Here is a 22375-nt window from a genome sequence, read left to right as displayed (position 1 = left end):
ACTGAAGCAGACATACAGTAAGAAGCAGAAATAAAAAGACAGCTATAAACCAGCTCCACAGGAAACCCCATCCAGGAAAAACAAAGCCAGGCAGACGAGCTCCGAGCCAACTCCCATGTCAGAGGATGAGGAGCGCACGTCTGGCCAGTCACAGCCAGAGAAACAGGAATACACTAAAAAACAGGACGATCTCGAACATCTATAAACAATGTTGTTGATGGCAGCAGCACAGCTGAAATTTCTCTCCAGGATGGAGTCACAGCCAAACAGGAACATACCAGATGAAGCTACCATAAGAAAAAGCAGAGAGAGCATAGTTTTAGAGATTGAACTAACTAGAGACAGAATGAAGCAGAATGATGAAAAGGGGTCCCTATGTCCTCCAGCAGTCCAAGCTTATAGCAGCATAACTATGGAGATAGCTCAGGATAACCTGAGCCACTCAAACTATAAGCTTTACCAAAGAGGAAAGTTTTAAGCCTAGCCTTAAAAGTAGACAGGGTGTCTGCCTCATGGACTAAAACTGGTAGTTGGTTCCACAGGAGAGGAGCCTGATAACTAAAAGATCTGCCTCCCATTCTATTTTTAGAAATTCTAGGAACAACTAGTAAACCTACAGATTGAGAGTGAATTGCTCTGTAAGGAACAAAAGGAACAATCAGATCTCTGATATAAGTTGGAGCTTGGCATTTAAGGCTTTATATGTGAGAAGGAGGATTTGAAATTCTATTTTGGATTTAACAGGAAGCCAGAGAAGAGAAGCGAGGATAGGAGAGATATGATCTCTCTTTTTAATTTTCATCAGAACTCTGGCTGCAGCATTTTAGATCAGCTGAAGGTTTTTAACTACAGTTTGTGGACTTTCTGATAGTAAAGATTTACAATAGTCCAGCCTTGAAGTAACAAATGCATGGACTAGTTTCTCAGCATCACCCCTGGACAGGAGATTTCTAATTTTTGCAATGTTCCTCAGATGAAAGAAGGAAATTCTAGAAAGCTCTTTGATATGGGATTAAATGACAGGTCCTGATCAAAAACAACACCAAGATTTCTTACTATTTCATCCTGTCTGAAGTATTAATTATGAAAAAAACAGATAAAGTGAAGAAAAGAGGAAAATTAGCTTAGTTTTACTTTTTTAAGAATAGTTTTTAAGTTTAAAAGTTATTTTGTATGTTTTAAGGCAAAACTACATTGTATCTACATTGTACCTATGTACAATGTAGATCTCAATCTGTAAATTAAATTTTACCAGTCTTTTCTCACACAGGTTTCTGTACTTTTAATTAGCAAAGAGTGAGGTTATTTATTACACATTTGTGTTAATGCATAAAACAAAACAAAAAAAATTCTCAGCATGATGCTGCCATCATCATGCTTCATGGTGTTCACTGGGTGATGTGAAAGTGTTGATAACTTTTTCAATTTTTTTTAATGAAAAAATGAGAAACTATGCAATGTTAAAGTTTGTGCTGTGACCTAAAATCCCAATGACATATGATGAAATTTGTGGTTACTTTTGCAAAAAATACTTTAGTGAAATATTCTAAAATGTGGCCTATGAAGCAGTCCTGGACAACGCCATAGTCTAAACTCTCAGGTTTATATAGATTTATCCAGGCAGATATTTCAACACAAGTTTTCCTTCTTTGTAAAACCTTCATATGTATGAAAAATGTACTGCAACTAATACTGCATCTTGGACAGTACTAGGGAGTGCTGGCTCAGTGGTTAGAGCAAGTGTGTCTAGGAAAGGCCATGAGGGTCAAATTCAAGGCATCAAATTGGGTCTAAGCAAGATCCTTGATGGCAGAATGCTCAATGCACTCCCCATTGTAGGGAACAGATTTCTCCAAAGTGGGAAAAATTAATGAGACTGTTTTCTTTCCTTTACTCACCTCCCCTGCAGGTATTTTTTTTTTTTTTTGAGGAGACTTTTACTTACATTTTGAAGTTATGCACATTTGTAAGTGTTTTGCACTGAAATGTAGGTTAGATGCCCAGAGTGTTAAATCCTGTTGCATGCTGCATTAAATCAATTTCCATTCATAGAAATCATAAATCTAAGTTTAGTCAATCACCAAATGTACAGTATCTATTTTTTTTAATCATTGTACAGTTGACAAAACAAGATCTGATAAAAGAGAAAGAGTTAGTGAAAGCTACACAGTTCATACATATCAGCATATGGTGCTAAAATAAATATATCAAAATGAACAAAATCCCTTGTGTTTCCTTTTCATTTAATAAAATAAAATAAAAAACATCATACCAACTAAAATACCAACTTGAGAGGGAGACAAATGCCGGTTGTTTGTGCGTCAATCCATTTTTAAAAAACTTGGGTTAGCGCGCTATTTTCAGTGGGAAAGAGGCTTAACGGGGTTTTTTCTTTCAGCTGAAAAAGTACTCAGAGTGTTTGGATTTTTTTTAAGTATGTTAGTCGGACATTATGGCAAAGACTGAATTCATTATAAGAGTTTCAATGCATCTTTCTGTTTTTTAGGTGTTTGATTCCAGTTTTCTTCTGCCAATGTGTGTCGTGAAGCCATGTGAAACAACATTTTAATCTGCACACTAAATACAAGTAAGCTCTGATTTTCTAATCAGAGCATAATGTGTTCCTTGCATAAAATCCCTTAGAAGGGATTAAATATAACATGATTTAAATATAATTATTGTTTACAAACTAAACTAAAGTAGATCTATGCATAGCTATTTTTACATGAATATTGTGTACAACCTGCTGACAGCATTAACTAACGAATTCTCAAATATGTATCACATTATATCTCCTGCGTTATCATTTGCTTAGATTGAGGTTCATAACCTGAACTGTGCACTTAGAGGTTTGGCAGAAACCCCCCCTTTAGAGGGAGGGATAGTGAAACTATTTACTGCTCTGAATGACAGCAAAAACCCAGTTAGGACCCTGTTGGGCTAAGATAGGAGTTTACCACACTTATCTCCCCCTCCCACAGCTCACCAGTTTATACTCCCCTCTGAATACTTGCACTGTAGAATGGTCCAGAACGGATGTTGGTGTCAGTGACTGGCAAACGCACACAAAAATAGTGTTATACTGAAGATGCTCTAGGTTTAAACAGAGTTAGGGTACTTATTTAATTAAAAGAGTAATGGTCTTTTAAAAGTTATACCAGATATGTCAGACGACAACAACAGAGGACCAAATACATGATTAAAAAAAAAGAGTATTATGATTTTCATTTTACTTTAATAATTTTAAATTATATCTATAAAATGAGACTTAAAAAAGTTTAAATACCCAAACATCCCATAGACAAACTAAAAAGAGTTGACCCTATCTTTGGCTTTGATCAAAATCCAGAGAGTTTGTTAGGCCAAATATAGCCACTATCAGCTGCTGCAGGATGAGTGTGCAGTTCACCAGAGTGAGCCCGTGCCAGAGAGGGGGACTGATGAAGCCTTGACAGCAGCAGCTGCATGAAGGCCATTGAGAAAAGAAGTCATCCTCAGTATGACCTCAGTTCACCCACTCTCAGCAGTGTCTTAGCAGCAGTTATCAAGTGAGCTCAGTGCCAAACCGGCACAAGAAGAGGAAGTGTAAAAATAAAGGAGGAAGGGGTGAGATGGAGTTGCATGAACAGAAGAGAGCTGCTGAAAGGCGAAGATGAATTTGAAGATGAATGAAAGAAACAGAAGGATGTTGATGATTAATGCTTTCCTGCTCCTCATCTTTTCAGGTGAGTAAACATATTTCCTGCATGCCATCTTTCGGGTTTTAAAATATCACTTTCTGGTGGAGATTAATGGGACAGATCTATGAAGCAGTGGTTGCACCTTCTATCTTTCAGCCATCCCAGTATGGAGTCAAACGGTGCGCGATGTGTGTTCAACCTGCCACGTTAATGCCACATGTGAGGACAAGCCAGATGGCTCTGGTAAAGTCTGTAACTGCAAATACGGCTTTGTTGGAAATGGGATACACTTCTGTCAAGGTAAGAAGAAAACAGCATTTTTCATGGTTTCAATTGTACGTACATTAGTCATGTGAAATCAGATTAGGCCGTTTCATCATAATCGGCTTTTTTCAAACAAGTTGAAGTTTCAGAGCCATACAAAATGCAAACATCTAATGACTATACCCCGACAGTACCATTTGTTATTTGAATTTGTTTAAAATGTTAAAAAAAAGTAAATTTTATAAGATTAAGTTTTTGGAAAATTGTGCGTTGTAGTTTTTTGTGGCAACAACAATTTGAATGTTTAGTTTTGCTCCAATCTGGTCAACATCTAAACATTTCTATGATCTAGTGATGTTCTGCTTATAATAGTAACATTTATTGTGTTTTATCCAGAGGTAAAAGTGACAAAAAAACTCTGCACAAAGTTTGAGCCTTTCTGTGAACCTACTGCCTATTATGAAATGGATAAAATGGGCAGCTGCAAATTAAATACGGTGCCTTTCAGTGGAGTTTGTGCATCTATATTTTTCATTCTAAAATAATAAAACCATATTTATCATTGTATTTTTTTATTTTAAGTGATAGACCACCACAAAATAAAAAGTAGTCTGTATTTAATTGATTTTTTCCTTCCACATCATGATGTTACTTAAGTAGTTACAGGTTACTTTTCTTTGCTTATAGCTTTTTTCAAAGGTAGTCCAAAATGTTAATGTTCTGATCTGACTACAGTATCTTCCTCCAAATGGTTGCTTTTTACCAACAGCTTTTTGCAAAATTCAGAGAATTTTTATAGATCTATTTGGACACTACCTGTTGTGTAGCTGCTGGAATGAATTCAAAGCAGATGGAACTAAGATGTTGATCTCTGCAGCTTCTGCAATAATCAACATTGAGCCTATTGGCTTATTCTCTGAGAAATGCTCTACTTTTGTATTCCTTTATCTGTTTAGGTGGATGGCCATGACTTTTTTATTTTTGTTTTTGTTTTTAGTTAAACCATACTCACACAAGTTTTAACAGTTCTCTAAAAAATTATGGTGTGTTTTATAGATATGCACTCCTGTGTTGGCCTAAAATAAAAGATCCAAATAAGAAAAATTTGAAATGCTTTGAGACTGGTAAACTGTCCAGGCTGTACCCTGCCTCTCGCCCATTGACAGCTGGAGACACCCCTCACTACCCCAGCAGGGATACGGCATGGCAGAAAATGGATGGATGAAATGCTTGGCTGGAAATTGTAGAAAAACTGTCTAAATGCTTTTGTAAGGCATTGAGACCGGGTTAATCTAAAAACTTTACAGCGATAAACATCACATAGAATATAGGATTAGAGGCAATGGTTGCTGTTTCTTTAAAGATCAGTTTCCATGGATACGGTCCTCCCAGTTCTCTACCAAAGTCACTATCCCCTGTAATAACAACATCTGTTTAAATGGAGAACTCCAAGATTCCACTAAACAGTTTTTATTCGAAGACCAGCTGAGAAATAGTTACCAAAATCAGTTCTGAGGCTCTTGCCATATAAAATGAACAAAGTGAACAAAGAGCTTTAAATTATGATGATATTAGACTTTTATGATCTTGGGTTACCTCCTCACGAAGAGGCGTCCACTTTCTCATAAAAGCCAGTAAAGCAAGGTGTTACCACACTGAGTATTATCTGAAGATTGTGTAATTATCAAGAGTCTAATCTAGGCGTTGCTGTGGCTTCTCCTCCAGCCTGATTACAGACATTTTGTTCTACTTCCAAACCTGGTTCTTGAGAAAAAGGGTATATATTCTCTGTTTTAGCTATTCTGTAATTTGAGGGAGAGGAAATTAAACATTAGAACTACCAGTTGCTGGTCTTATACCTAAAAGCATTTTAGCATGAGTAGGAAAAAAACTATTTAAGATAAATGGAGAAAGATGTATATTACATTTATCAGCTATTTCAAACCTTTTCATGAATAATAAAGATTATCTCTAACAGGCATAGGAAAAAAGAAGGTGATGCCTGAGATGCCTGTAATGTTTGTGGTAGCAAAGTGACAGGTTTTGTTTTAGACACTTTGACTCGAAGACCAGAAACACCAGCTCAGTAATAGAAGAGAAGAGAAGAGAATTCCCTTTTCTCTCTCTCAAGTAGACCTGATGAAACCAGCTGATCATCATCCCCCTAATATTGCTGTTCTTTATAACAAGATTATATCAAAATAGACCAAATAGTTGGTTACATTCAAAGCTGTACAAAAGCAGAGTGGAGCAAAACCTAAACACGATACAAAGAAAAATAAAGGCAAGGAACCACCTTTGCTGTCAACTTGCTGTTGCTCACTGAAATTCATAAAATGGCATATGGCTTTAAAAAGCACCAGGTCCAAAGTTCTCACTCAGGAACATCTGAGAGAAAAAATGCAGCAGATGATTCAAATAAAGGGAGCAGAATTTAAAGATATCTCTGCCTCCAGGTTTGTTTTAGACATTGTTGTTTCTGCTGTTCTTCCAGATAAAGATGAGTGTCAGATAGGAGCCACTAAGATCTGTGGGCAGCACACAACATGTCACAACACATATGGTAGTTACTATTGTACCTGCCTGGCTGGATACAGCCCATCCAACAACATGGCTGTCTTCATCCCAAATGATGGAACCCACTGCCAAGGTGAGTTTAGCCTTCACCTAGTGAGCTATTAAAATGTAGGTCTGAATAAGTGGAACAGATGGGTGTTTGTATAAATAATATTCTTTATGTCTCTGCAGATATTGATGAGTGCAGGATCACAGGGCTATGTGGAGAGGGAGGTTTATGCAGAAACCTTGAGGGCAGCTTTGATTGCAGCTGCCATGTTGGATACAGAGTCCACAACGGATCAGAGCCTTTTCAACCTCAGAGAGATGGAGCTTCCTGCAGAGGTTAACAGTGTCTTTTCACCATTAAGGGTGCTGATAAATGCATGTTTTATAATATACACCATCTTTCAGTGGTGTTCATATTTCCTTAAACCTTCTCACATCTGCAAACCATGAATTATTGGATTTAATATGACAGATCAACAAAACACAGTGCTTAACTGTGAGTTGGAGGAATAAGGAGAAAGGTTTTTTTGAATGTTGCAGCAATTATAACCCTTCCACTTTACAGTTGTGACTTGCTTGATGTTAACCAATACCCTAAATCATGATAATATATAATTATGTGTATTTTTCTTTATTTTCTTAAATACAGACGTATTGAACTGGGATTTGAGTCAAAGGTTCATATCATAATACATGAAAATGTGAATTTGTAGGAAAATAGAAAATCCTTTAGTTTGTAGTGACAAAGTATAACAAGTTGAAGGGTCATGGATACATCTGCTAGGTGCCGTGTATCCTCTGTGTTTCCCCCGAAGTCTTGTATGTCTAGCGTGAGTCTGAAAGCAGAAAATTAAAGCTGTTCCTTCTCCTGTCCTCAGTGGTTGACTGTGGTCAGCCTTCCTTAGTGGAGGACACGGTTCTCCTGTCTATCACAGGAACCAAATATGGCAACATGGCCTCATTTGGCTGTGATGAAGGCTTCGTGTGGCGGAGAGGAGACAACAGCTCTGTGTGTCGAGCAGATGGATCGTGGAGCGGGGCCACTCTAGTCTGTGAAGGTAAAATGTCTGTGATACTTTATGCCTTTATAACATTAAACCAAGCACAAAATGTCTAAAACAAACACAATTCATGTCAGTTTCAGTTCAACAGATTAACTCACCTTCAGAATGCACTTTTTTACAGCAGAGAGCACCTGTCTTTATTTTTAATGTCGGTCAAATTTATTGGCTATAGGGTGGAGTGGAGATTAAAAGTGTTAAAATCCACAGTGAAAATTGCATAAATGTAACTTTTTTGTTTGCTGAGTGTGAAATAATTTAAGGAACACATTTTCTTGAATGCAATAGGAACATGTTGCAGTGTGCTGTGTTGTTTTACCCAAGAGGCTGATGAAATAGTGCAGCTTTAAGAAGCTGAGCCTGGTGCTATTGGAGACATTTTCTGATAAATCACTTATTGAAAATATACTATAAACGTTTATTAATATTACAATCAGTGAAGAAAAAGATAAGTCTCCCCTTAATCTGTCATGCTCACAATCAACCTGATACACTCTGGTACACGATTTGTGAATTTTCATGTAACTCAACCAGGATTCATTGTGTCAGGCGAGCAAATGGAACACAATATAAAAATTGTCTTTTTCCTCCTTATGTCAAGTGTAGTTTTTGCATTTTCTAAAATAAAAATGTTTTTTCAAATGATTTAAATTAGGAATTATAAAATATTGTTATCGTTATCATTAAAAAAGTCTATACTCGACAATTTCTTTATAATAATTTAGTCTTTCCAAGCATAGGTGGATTGCACCTTAATTCTCATTCTAAGCTTCATTTTCCCCTTTAAAAACTTTCCTCAAACTGAAACTGTTATCAGATGATGAGGCAATGATGCAGCTGAAGATCTAAACTTAGCAAGAATTAGTTCAAATCTGGAAAAAACACAAGATTTAGTATAACGAAGCCAGAGCCTTTAAATAAGGAAGTTTGATATATCACAATAAAAAAACATTATTTTTCTTTTTGACTCGAATGGCTTTACAGAAGTTAAAACAAAACAGTAAGAATGCAAATAGAAATTCCAATACCAGATGAACATGCCACTAATATCATTTGTATAATCAGAGGTAATTTTAAACAATATAAAAACAGAAAAATACATAAGGACAATGCAGTAATTTGTATTTTATAACATGAAAATAAACAAATAAAGAAAACATTTTTAAAAAGTTTTTAAATAAAAGAATGCAAGTAAACGAAACAAAAACAGAACTTGCTTAAAATTAAATTAAGTGAATATTCCCTAACATTTCGGTAATATTGCTACAACAAAAAATGGCCTTATTTTGGTAGAAATAACCACCAAATGGTCAATGTCCCTGTTTTTGTCAAATATTTAAAAAAATCCAATGGATAAATTGAAATGATTTTAAAATGTAAATGTTTCTGAATGATTTGCATTGTAATAACAGGTTTAAATTTCACTGAGTGGATTGGAGAAGTCTGTAATGATGGAGGAGGAAATACCTTCTTAGTGCCCCTCACTATCCCATGCAGGCCCTCTTTTCTAAGCTTTTTTCCTGTTATATACTTTTTTGTACTTGTCAGCGTGAATAATATGTCTTGGTAAATGTTTTCCTTGTAGAGATCTTGTGTGGGAATCCTCCTTTAATTGAATTCACAGAGCAGGTGTGGAACCAAAGTTCGTCGCCTGGCAGCACAGTTCTGTATCTCTGTAAAGAGGGCTTTCATAGTAATGGAGGATACAATGTATCCATCTGTAGTAACAATGGAAAGTGGACATCCCCAACTTTGTCATGTCAAGGTAACACACAAGAAGAAAAAGATATTCTCAAGTTTCTTTCATAAACTGTCATAGAACCGTTTTGGCAAGTTGTTGCAGCAAAAACACAGCCAGTCTTTCTTACCTAAGAGTAGCACAGTGTCATTAAGCTTCCCAGCAAGAAATTAGAAAAAAAAATAAATCAACTGGATCAACAGCTAAAAGATCCATTCAATCATAATGTATTTGTGGAACAACCAACCTATCAAAGGTACTTAAAAAGAGAAACGCAACTGCATGTATTATTAAGGAGAATGTCATCAAGATGTTATAGCAAAAAAGAAAAAAAAAAACAGGAATACAACAAAAAAAAAGTGATTCTAAAAATCTTCTAGACCTTATTTTAAGTAATCTTGGTTACAGCTGTGCTTTTCCTGCAATGATAGGTCAAAATGTAAAACACAACAACTTGTTTGAAACAGAAACTTGGTACAACAGTGGGGGTCGTTCATAATTTTCAGAATTTTCACAAATGTACAAAACATACGTTAGCGCACAAGTGCAGAAAAGCTGTTGTACACTTTAAATTAGGACTTTTTAGCTTCTATTATTGCATATTTTACTATACCAGCGCAGAGAAACTGATGTTCAGTCAGTTGTTGTAGAATCTTTCTAATTAAAAAATGCTTTAATATAGACTGTAAGTCAGGATTCAAATTCAGAAACAAAGATTTTATCTTCAGCCCCATAAGTTCATGGGTTCTTACTTCTGGGACTTTCCAATGGGGTAGGAGAGAAATCTAACATTATAGTTTCAGTTTTTTCAGCAGGGCTTTGTCTAAAAAAGGTGTATTTTTGGTTTTTTTTTTTTTTTGTTTGCCTGTTAAAATGCTTATCATTTAAAAACTCCTAAGGAAATCCAAATTTAGGTGATTATTTCTTTGTTGTAACAATTTTCAATGTCCTCAGATTTTATGTGGAAGGAGATCTTGCCTCTTTTGCTTTTAACCTTTCAATGGTTCTTTTTGAAGACATTTTAAATTGTTTGCAGAGTTGAGTATGTGGGTTCCAACCATATGACATTTTTAAAATCCTCCATGCTATTGCCAAACAGCTTATTCTACTTTTTATACTTCCTCTGTGCCGTATATTTTTGAATGAATTATTGAGGTTTGCTGATACCCATCGCTACAATACTGGGTTAAGTATTTATTAGTTTAACAAACGAGGCCTCCCTGTCAATAACGTGTGTATTTGTGTTAGTCTGTCGAAAGGAACAGAAGATCCAGATGGGTTCCTTTCGTGTTAAGGATGATTGACAGGCCATCTCTGTCATTTAGACGATGGTTCTTAGACTAAATCTGGTCTGTTCTCAATAGTCTTGATTAGATCCAGAAATACAGGCATTGAAAACCCAATTTTTTCAACGATCTGAAAATTACAGATTTTCATCTTTCACATTTTAAACAAATATAGACGTTGTTTGGAGGTAAATCGTGTCGTCTTTTCAATGTCTCTCCAACTAATTTATGTGGGAATAAACGACCAGATATATTTTTCCAAGAAATGCGGCTTTTTACCACCCTAAATAATCAACACGAAACATTGTTAAAACAAAGAAATAAACACTAGGTTCCTTAATTGCCCCGCTCAGGTTTCTAAAAATGGTTTGATTTGTGAGATGTTTGTGTTGTAATTGTACATCATTCCCTGTCTCAGAAATGCTGTGTGGAGATCCACCTGTTGTGCCTCACACTGCACAACTGTGGGATGGCAGCTTCACCTTTGGAAGCACAGCGACCTATTACTGTAAAATAGGATTTTACCATCATGATGGTAGCAATGTGTCAGTGTGTGCAGAAAACGGTTACTGGACAGTGCCTGACATTTTGTGCAAAGGTAATATTTTCTCAAAAGAATGCCATGTAGCTCAGTTTGATATTTGTATGTGAAATATCTCAATCTGCTAAATAATGAAATGTCCCTCTTTGTAGAGGTTGACTGTGGAACGCCTGTATCCATCCCTAATGCAATAATGGTGTGGGATAAAATGTCCACAGTGGGCTCTAAGGTTGTTTACACGTGTGATAATGGATATATCAATGTTGGTAAAGGAAATCTGTCGGTTTGTGCTCCTAATGGAGGATGGGAAGTACCCTCTCTGTCCTGCCAAGGTGATATTTATTTATTCATCCTTATGTAAGTGTAATGAGTTATTATTTCATAGTAAAAGGCTTTTGGATCCTTTTTCAGATTTATCAAATGTGTCTGCATACCACTCAAATACCATGTTTAAAGGAAAAGTCCGGTCAGCAATAAATAATCAATGCATCATTATCTATACCTAAAACTAATACATTTGCAGTGATTTAAAGAATTTAGCATTAATCAGTAAAAACGTAAAAACAATAATTTTCGTTGTGATCTCTGAGTCTGGGACAGGCCATTATTGCCCAAATATAGTAACACCTCACTCCTGACATCTTCCGGCAGTGACGTCACGGTGCGGTAAGTCTAGCGCCATTCTCCATGCATTACAAGCAAAATCACTAGATCTACTAGATCTATTCGGTCTAGATCTACTAGACACATCTGTAATCAACAACAATTATTGAACATTTTGAGAGGACTTCACCATTGAAATTTATGAGAACTTTGTTAAATTGACAATGCCCAAGTGCATGGCAGTTGGATGTTGTAATACATAGGGTAAAAGTGAAATAAATTTTTGTTATTTCACCTTTCCGATTCATGATCCTCTACTGAAGGGTTACTGCGGTCCTGGTCGTTTGATTGCCAACTTCAATTCAGTTCAGTGTATTTATATAGCCCAATTCACAACACATGTCATATCAAAGCACTTTATGTTCACCTTCAACGTGCAGAGAGAGGATTTGCCATCAAACTTGTGGCCAGAGAAAAAACATGTAATATGTTGCCAACATTTCGAAGAAGGATGTTTACAAGATGACTTGGATAAAAGCACGTTGTGACAAGCCCCAGATACAGCATTGGGACTTGCTCAACAGCCGATAGCGCACCGTGACGTCACAAGGTGGCAGTAGTGTTCTTTGACAAACATAGAAGTTTCCAGTAAAGCACAATCAAATGAAAATTACTCTTAACTGACACACTTATAGATTTAAAGCACTTTCAGAAGAATTCTGAACATGACCGGACTTTTCCTTTAAAGTGGCTTGCTGCTTTAAAGGAAAAGGGATTTTATGTGATACATCAGAACAAATAAGAACATAATTTCTAACTGAAGGTGAATCTTGGTAGTGTTTTGTACATGAATGATGAAAGTATTGTTCAGTCCAAATAATGTGAAGGGAAGCACAGCCACCTACCTACCATGACACAGCAAGGGCATGGTAGCCTAAACATTCTAAACATCATCACTAAGGCTCTAAACATTTCCAAGGTGTTTGTAGATGATTTTAACCCATCTTAACACTTTTTGAAGGCATCATTTCCATTAAATCAATTAGACAAAATGATGTTATTCAAAAACTATTATCTAAGTACAAAGCAACTGAAACTTTACCCAAGATTACTCATCCACTCTCACTTTGTCCTGTGACTCAGTAAAAGGAGCTGCTTCTTCCAATAGAAAATTTCAGACATGATTAATCCCATCGTTGCCATATAGTCGAAGGTTTCCTCAATAACCATGAAGAAATGATTCATCAGTGAGAAGTGAAAAAGATGAGTGTTAAAGACAGAATACAAGGGAATATTTTATTTCCTTTCCGAAATCATCTACAACAATCTTCTTTTCCATGGTTGACAACCTGCAAAGATTTCTAACTTCTTTCCTGAGATTATTCTGAAGATTAGAAACATCTTTACATCAGCATCTAGTCTATTTGCAATAAAAACTAATTGGAAAGAAAGACACAATTCTTTCTAAAACACGCAAACATAGAATAAATCATTTAAACAAGCTGCTCTTTCTGGTGTCTCTGTGTTTAACCTACAGCTTAATTTAAGAAAGTTCTGTCGTAATTTTAAATAATAAGCGTCCTTTTGAAAGGTGGTTTTCCCTCAAGCCATAAAAAAAAAAAAAAAAAAACACATTTAAACACACATTTATTTATGTTTTAATGGACAAGACCAAAATCAAAATTATATAAAACTTGTTTCGCTAGAACGAATTGCAAAATATTTTAGACGAATGGAGACATCCACTAACAGTTGTGGGTCAACAAAGTATGAAATCAGCAGCTGACAACAAAAGTAAATCACATACATCACACTTTTCGGATTTTAATATATTTTTAAAATTATTTATTGTTTTCCTTTTACTTTATAGTTCTCTGGGTTGGCCTATCACATAAAATCCCAATAAACTTTAATAAAATGTTTGAAATGTAACAAAAAGTCAACCGTCAAAGGGTGTGGATAGTTTTGCAAGGTATTGCTTAATGTGAAATCAAGCTTCCAGGCTCCTCCTTTCACCCTCTGTCTTCTTGTTTTAGAAATCAGTTGCGCAGAGCCTCCTTTTATAGAGCATGCTACAATGCAATGGGATGGCTCACCACAGGTCGGTAGTGTGGTGTTTTACCAATGTGAGCCGGGATATTACACCAGAGGCCCGAAAAACTACTCAGTATGTGGAGAGAATGGATTGTGGCAGGATGTGGAGCTGTTGTGTGAAGGTGCAACTTTTTACAATTCAAGAAAGCTGATTGTTTTGGTTTTAATTTTGGATTTTTTTTATAGTATAATAAAATCCTAGAAATTCATATAACTTTTTTTGTTTTGTTTTTTTGGCCACATAATAAAAAAAAATCAAAGTTAAAACACTTACAGATGAATCTGCATGTTTTACTTTCTTAAAGTTTTTCTGAATTCATTTTTCAAAGGTGTTATTGGACTGGAATATTTGGGGCTTTTTGAGCTTTGAAGTATTTTCTGATTGTAACAAAATTATGCATTAATCTGTTTATATAGAATATTAACGGTATAAGCTTGATAAAAAAAAAACAAAAAAACAAAGCACAGTTTTCTGGGTCATATACCTGCCTACTTTTTTCATTAAACATAGAGTAAGGCCTCATTTTAAAGAGTCAAGATGCTCATCCTTACAACATGCACCCCTGGGCATTTTCCTGCTTTCTTGGTACCTAATCGTTAGCAGTGTTGAACAGGGCTGACATGTCACTAAAACAGGCTGCTGTCCTCAGACTGACAGTGGTGTGTTCAACCACTTGTCTGCACCAGCTTGACAGCAAGAAGTAAAAAGCGTTTGCTGAGGTAGAGAGATTGGAAATCTATTGAATTTTCTGTACTTCAGAGTGAGTGAAAGCAAAAAATAGACTAAAAAGAAAATAAAAATTAAAAGGACATCAATGGCATGAATAATACTGATGGTAAAGTGTATTAAAGCAAAAGCAATGTGTGAATTTATTGTTTATTTTATAAAACAACCTTATCAGAGGATATTACAAGTTCAGGGCTTAATAAGTGCTTAATAAGTTTGAAATAGTAAAAAAAAATATAAATGTAAACACATGAATATAATTACAAAAGGAAGTCACATAAACTCCTCCTTTATTGTCAAAAATTTTTTTGAAAATCAGTTGTTTGCTTTAAAAGGAACAGAGAGACCAACATTTGTAATCATATTTACTGATTTTTTTGACAATGAAATTGGATATTTTTTTCTTTTGAAACAGTTAAATTTATCAGCAACAGATTCAGCAACTGACTTCAAAAGTTTCCTTAATTCTTTGCTCCAGCAAAATAGTAGTTTTTTGGTTATTTTATTTAATGTGGTATTGGCAGATATTTGTTACAACAATTTTCATCATGTTTTGAATTCAAATTAGTCATAAATCATACTGTTGTTATATAAAAAGCTTGGCTGTGCCCTCAATTCTTCCGAGTCCCAACAACACCTATACTGAATTAAACAGAAGTAAACAAACCAAAAAAAGTCCTCCCATCAACTTGTTTAAACATTTCTCATTTGTGAATGTTTTCACTTTGAACACCATGCATCCTGATTTCAATTCTCTGTAATAAATTGCTGTTTTCTTGTTGTAGAAATCATTTGCTCTGAGCCTCCTTTCATAGAGCACGCTAACATGCAGCTGGAGGGCAAACAACGAGTCGGCAGTGTGGTATATTACCAATGTGAAGAAGGATATTACACCACAGGCCTGAGAAACTACTCAGAGTGTGGAGAAAATGGGTTGTGGCAGGATGTGGATCTGTTGTGTGAAGGTGCCTCTTTTTATCAGCATGAGTTTGGGGGTCTACTGGTGTAAATGCTGGACTCCCATTCATAATTGTGAGCCCATGAAAAGGGGATATGTTAAACATGTTTCTGTTGTAAGATTTCTGGAAAATTATAAAGCAGAATTTAAGTAAATTGGAAATGATTCATATTTCCTCAGAAATTCATTTCAAAAAGAGAAACTGATTTATAGATTCAATACATTCAGAAGGACATGCAGTATTTTAAGCTTTCATGTCTGATACTTTAGATGAATATCTTTTTTTTTTCACAAGGAGAGCATAACACAAAAGATCGTAGCTAAATAAGCTGCTGATATAATGCTGAACAGAGGGGAAATGTGTTTTTTACTAACTCTTATTTGTATACAGAAGTAAACTGCGGTCCCCCAATATGTCTTCCCAACACTAAGCTGCTGTGGGACGGCAGTAGCACACCTGGCAGTGTTGCACAGTGTGCATGTGTGGATGGATTTTACCAAGAAAGTGGAAATAATTTATCAACATGTTTAAAGTCAGGAGTTTGGGGGGAAATATCTGTAAAATGCAAAGGTAGGGTCACGTTCTCCATATATCAGACGATGTTTTTTCACCGCTGTCCCTTCCTTGATCTTCCTGCATGTTCTCCAGCATGTCAGTGCTTCCAAACTTTGCTGGGATTTGGGGTTTAAGATGTGGAGTTGTGCCAATTTCAGAAACAGCATGTGACTCTCTTTCCGTCAACTTTCAGCAATCCCCTTTAACCAGCACAACAGGACACATTAGTGTCTACTAGATAGATTGTTAGTGATATAACCTGTATTCTCCTTAGGGTGCATGCTGAAAACAAAAGATGACCTTTCTGTGAGGAATGATTTATGATATCTCTGAATGCCTGTTTGCATTGTTTTTTTCCAGCTGAATGTGGCCCTGTTCCCTTCCTTGCCCACTCAGAGGTAGTGTGGCACAACAGAAGTGCGGTCGTCCACCGCTGTGCAGTGGGATATCACAGCTGGAGGGGCACCAACATGTCTTTGTGCAGCAGCTCTGGATTGTGGGTGAGAGCTACTCTGAAATGCATTGGTGAGTCTAAAGGTAGCAGTATGGCTGTCATCATGTGTAAAACAATATAATAGGTATTAAGATGTTTTGTTCTTTTCTTGATTATTTTCTTTTCTTAATTATTTCATTAACACAAAATTCACTCCAGATGTTTGCCTCAATCCAAGTTATCAGCATACAAATACATCACAGTATGAATGAAAGAGTAAATAAGGTGAAAATGTGCAAAAAGGCAGAGAAAGTAAAGAAACCCACTTGGTTGATTAATTTGAAAAACATATAGGAAAAAAAAACATCTGCTGCTATGAGCAAACCAGTATCAGCTGACTTAATGTTACCTTATGGCCTTAAGGATATTTTCTATTGTTAAAATTTTACACAGAAAGTTTAGATTGGTAAAAAACTAAAGAAAAGCATCCCCCACAAAGTGTCTTAAGAACGATGCATCATAGAATACAATGCAAACTCACGGCAATTCCTTTAGCTAAGTTTAAGCATTCTGAATTATCCAGTGTGTGCAACTTTTCACTTCTAAATAAAAGACTAATAAAGTTTTTCCAATAAAAACAACTGGTAAATGGCCTGTACTTATATAGCGCTTCTTCAAGTCAGGATAATGGACCAAAGCACTTTACACTACATTCAGTCATTCACGCACACACTGATGATGGCAAACTACATTGTAGCCACAGTTGCCCTGCCCTGACAGAAGCAAGACTGCTGTACACTGGCGCCTTCTGACCAGTATCAGTAGATGATGGTAAAGCAATGACTCAACACTCAGTTTATTCTATGAACACTCACTGTGAAAAACTCTATTGCTAAAGAAAATGTATATTGAGGCTTGTTCAGAATGTGCTGCAGTGGATTTGGTCAAGAAGCCTTTGGATTTTATTGAACATACTATGGAGCGATCCATCCTAATGGAAAATATAAAATTTGCAGTTTGGAACATCATGGTGGAAGCTGACTTACAGCATCTCCTACTGGCTGACTTAAATACACCGCAACTAAAGAAAAGCTTAACAGAGCAATGTTCAGAAATTTATGAAAATCTGATGACTGAAAAAGTCTAGTTCCAAGTATTAAATAGTTTGAAACACACAGCCAAAAAAAACAAACACTATTTGTTTATCAGAAAAATATGAAAACGCTAGAGTCAGCCTCTCGATTGGATTCAATGAAAGTTCTATGGAAAGAATTGGTGATCAGATGCATAACAAGGATCCTCAGAAACGTCCAGATTTTAGGGCAGTTTGTGTGAAAAATTGGTCTAAATCCAGCTAAGGAATGCGAGTTATTCTACTTTCTCTATCCAGCACATACCGTTAAGTTGCCTTTGATAAAAAAAAAAGTTCCCCCATAAAGTACATTATACATTTCTGTTACTGTGTTATAATATTTTAGCAATCCATTTTTAAAAGAATAAACTTTGTGAAGACTTATTAGTTATTGCAAGCGATACTGTGAATTTAATGCCAGTGGTCCCATCAGAAATATTTACTTATTACTTATACTCACTATACATATGCATGAGCATTAAATAAAATATAACAAATATGTATTAAATATTTTGGAGTACATGTAAACATCTTACTAAAACAACTGGTATCTATTTATGTAATACAGAAATCAAGCCACCTATCAACCAGCTGAGGCTTCATAATGGACACTGTCTGGAGTGGAAGGCAGAAAAGTATGAGGAAGATACAGAGTTTTATAAGGCAAGATATATATATATATATATATATAATCTTTCTCTGTGTGTATCGAAAGAGAACTTTTTTAACTCCTACTGTGCATGTGGATTCAATTATTTTAGGTAATTTATTTAGGATCCAGGGATTACCTGAAATCATTTTTAGACAAAGGACGACGTTTGTTGAGGTCCAAAGATGATTGGCTGAGGGTTTGCCTAAAGCTGCTTCCGTTGACAAACTACAGCATTTCTATCACAGCAGTAAAAGCCAGATTCACAGCCACCATCACAACCAACACCTCTTTAACAGGTACGACGCAATCTCCAGCATTGATAAAATCTGAATATTTTACATTCATGCATCTATAATTATAGGTTGCCTTCTTCATATTGACCAGTGAACATGAAATACTGACTATATATACATCTTTATTCTGTGAAGTACCTCCATCACCAGTTGTCTACTACACAGAGTTGGAAACTCCAGTGCCAACATTGAGATTAAAAAGATCTCCCAACACGTTGGACCCCATTAGGTAATATCTCACTTTCCAACACTGACTCTGTGGCTCTGTTATGACAAAGTGTGTATGAAATTTCAATTGGTTGTGTAGTCAATTCGAAAATGTTTATACCTCTTCAACTTTTTTAGATTGTTTGACTTTAAAACATAACTATCAAATAGTTTCAGCTGGAATATCTGTGGAGTGAGATTTCTGGGAATTCACAACAGGGCCAGAAAAACAGTAACAGGGTATTGAAACTGCTGCAAAGGATACTGGAGCTCACATCAGTACTTATATATGGGGGTTTTCTACAGTGATTAGCTTTTCCTGTCACAAGATATACATCAGCTCCGTCACAGAACTGTCTTCACAACAGCAGACACACAAACCAGCTATGCCGATTGGGTGGGCAGTAAAATAATTGTTAGGTTGCAAGAGTGACTGCAAAGTCTTGACACAGATCCTCCATAAGATGTAGATTTGCATAAATTTTATCTAAACTATTATATTGTTAGACTAAACTTCTGGCCTAGAAATTCTTAAAGTCATAGTAAGTGACCAGACTCATTTATATCACATTCTGTCTCCTAATTTGCTGATTAACTTAATTTAACAATAAATTAGATTAGATTAGATGAGCTTTATTGATCTCACAGCGGACAAATTCACTGGTCACATATTGGCATAGTAATTAAAGAAGGTGCAAACAAGGAGGAAAAAGGTGCATTAAGAATAAACAATAAATATACAGTATATCAAGGTATATACAGTATATCAAGATAAATAAGGATTAAGGTGCAAGTGTACATGTATCACACACAGTGAAAAACAAAATAAAATAAGAAATTTAAAAAAACAAGGGAGTAACACAGATTTGAGGTGTCATATGTACAATCAGGATGGCTTATATACAGGTGGACTGACTTTTACATGAAAGTGTATTAGGTAAGGAACAATGGTGAGGTAGTGGTATGACTATTATATTCACATATATTGCACAGTCAGCATATTGCACAGAATATTGCACAGTCAATAAATAAAAAAACTATAATATAGCTGCACAGTGGTTGTTACAGGAGTTGTAAATATGATCTTTATGTCTGTTTTTGCACTCTCAAAGTTGTAGATTATGCTCGGCTCCGAGTCAAAGATTTCCTAAAACAATAAAGTGCTTCACCCTTCTTAGATTACAAATATTAATGTTAATTAAATGTTGGGTCATTTACTTTTCGGGGACTAGTAGGTTAATAGCAGAGATAGTAAAATGATAGTTGTTAGAATGATCCATTCTGTTTTCCAGACATATGAATGTCTGGAAAAAAGAACAATCTGTTTGCTAGTAACTTGAAAATTATAGCAAAAGATGAAGATCAAATTTTGCATTTTGTGGTTTTGATTTGGCAGTTTCTACCAAATCTTTGTGCTTCCTGTCGAGAAGACTCTGCTGTTTGACTGCTCTTCTCCACGAAGCCTAAATTCAAGCATAACACAATCACCAGCTGAGTACATGACTGCCCAGCTTGTTGTCCAGAATCTGACGACGGATGTGAACTTTACTGTGGGAGATGGATTCCTCTATGGTGGCTTCTATAATGCTCCACTGGAGAGTGGTAACACCTACTTTATTGTCCTAAGAGTTATCAGTCAGTGGAAAACGGTGAGTTGAAATAACTTCATACAACATTGCAAATAATAGAACTAAACAGCTGACTTATTTTGAGGGTTTTCTCTCCAAGATGTCGAGAAGCTGCTGTGTGCTTTGGGCTAAAGTAGCAGGTACCTGACTTTATTTGCTGATCCTACACATGAAGACAACCTAGTTTTTTAAAATGCAGAATGCACAAAAACAGCAACATAATCTGATGTTATTTACTCATCAAAATGTATTTGTTTTTTCCAGGCACATCTTACGTTCTGAGGGTGACATCGCTGTCTGCTGCTGCATGTGTAGCAGTGGCTGCCTTGGTTTCGTTAGTAGGATACCGCTTAGCTTGGTATGAACAATATAGTTTTTTTTCTCTCACTAAAATTAATTTAGAACAATATTTATTGCAGTTTATAAATTAATATTTAATGGTACCAAAGTTTTTAAAAACATTCATTTCCTATTCTTCTGTTTCTGTTACAATTTAAAATTATGAGTTCTTCATACAGCATTTTCAAAAAACATTAAGAAAATACATTGGAATGTAAAGATTGGTTGGGTTTGTGTATGAATATGTTAGTAATTCAATTCAATTCAGTTGATTTATATAGCGCCAATTCACAACACACGTCATCTCAAGGCACTTCATACAGTCAAATTTTTTCAAAGTTTTCTATCTAAGGAAAACCAGGTGATTGCATAGACTCATTGACTCGGATGCAATTGTGGCGACAGTGGGGAGGAAAAACTCCCTTTTAACAGGAAGAAACCTCCAGCAGAACCAGACTCAGTGTGAGCTGCTGGGGTTCAAGGAGACAGAAGCAGAGATACAAAAAGCAGCTGTAAAAGGCGGCCCCATATGGCCAGTGGACCAAAATGACTCCAATAGAATATGAATGATTCATCCAGGAGGTCACAACAGGAGTAAAAGAAGATGAGGACACATTTCTTTTTAATGTCTCATATTTTATTCTGTTTAACTAAAGTCAGTTTTTGTCTGACTCTAGTTAAACAGGAGGCTTTTTCCTGTTTTAAGCTTAAAACAATCTTTATAGCTAATGAAATATATATTTTTTTAAAGTATTCATGGCCATTAGCTGTTTCCTTTACATTATTCTGACTTTTCTTATCCAAGTAATTCTTAGCTACAGTGAGAATGCAGCTTTTGTATTTTCCACAAAGAAATGTGTATAATCTGCAAAGTTAAGGTAAGCCATCTAACTTGGAAATTAATTTTATTCTATGTTCTCTTTTAGGTGTGTAAACAAGACGTAGCCCGCACAGCCTAGCCTCTACATTCATAGTGGGAGTAACAATGATTGCAAGCTGTGCATTCTGTAAATACTTAATTCACATATTGTAATTTACAACACTCAAATCTAATAAATGATTGTTTTCCAATAATTACTGGTTCGATTCTTATTAATTTTGACGTTATAATTATCTGAATTTCGACATAATATGAAGATATTATGAATACCACTTCCCTTTATATAACGTTTTCATTAACTTAAAAAATGTCATCATATTTGACACCAGGTGCTATTATGATTCATCAAAAATATTCTGAAATCGAAAAAAAAAACATCTGGAAAGAATAATGCAAAAAAAAGACATATTAGTAAAATATTTATGGATGGATTGAAAAAATCCATGCCATATGTTGAAAGAAAGAAAGAAAGAAAGAAAGAAAGAAAGAAAGAAAGAAAGAAAGAAAGAAAGAAAGAAAGAAAGAAAGAAAGAAAGAAAGAAANATAAAGTAACCTTTAAAAAAACAGCCAGATGCCACTATATGAATTAAAAGCTCAATTCTTCGACTGTTTCGAAAAATTCTTTGAGATAGGGCCAAGACATTTTAAAACCTCTCTGTGTCAGATATGAAAGCTGCATTAATTTCCTTGAAAGGGTTTTTCACCATCTGTTGTTTGTAGTGATATTTATAGGCCAA

General features: G+C 35.5%; 1 protein-coding gene across 1 annotated transcript; it reads left to right on the top strand.

Moving 5' to 3' along the window:
* The first annotated feature begins 3439 nt into the window (after nt 1-3439).
* On the top strand, nt 3440-21074 carry susd1 (sushi domain containing 1). The gene is made up of 18 exons (XM_015396611.1): nt 3440-3725; nt 3837-3980; nt 6439-6594; nt 6693-6845; nt 7388-7567; nt 9156-9335; nt 11013-11192; nt 11288-11467; nt 13775-13954; nt 15345-15524; nt 15909-16088; nt 16434-16598; nt 18207-18301; nt 18400-18586; nt 18719-18812; nt 20187-20439; nt 20519-20558; nt 20683-21074. The coding sequence occupies exons 1-18, from the start codon at nt 3653-3655 to the stop codon at nt 20847-20849; spliced, it is 2787 nt and encodes a 928-aa protein (XP_015252097.1). The 5' UTR covers nt 3440-3652; the 3' UTR covers nt 20850-21074.
* The last annotated feature ends 1301 nt before the right edge of the window (nt 21075-22375 follow it).

Source organism: Cyprinodon variegatus, unplaced genomic scaffold (genome assembly GCF_000732505.1).
Source record: "Cyprinodon variegatus isolate N-32 unplaced genomic scaffold, C_variegatus-1.0 Scaffold809, whole genome shotgun sequence".
In the NCBI taxonomy this organism is placed as follows: Eukaryota; Metazoa; Chordata; class Actinopteri; order Cyprinodontiformes; family Cyprinodontidae; genus Cyprinodon; species Cyprinodon variegatus.
Note: the sequence above shows the minus strand (reverse complement) of the source record. Positions and strands in the feature narration are given on the sequence as shown.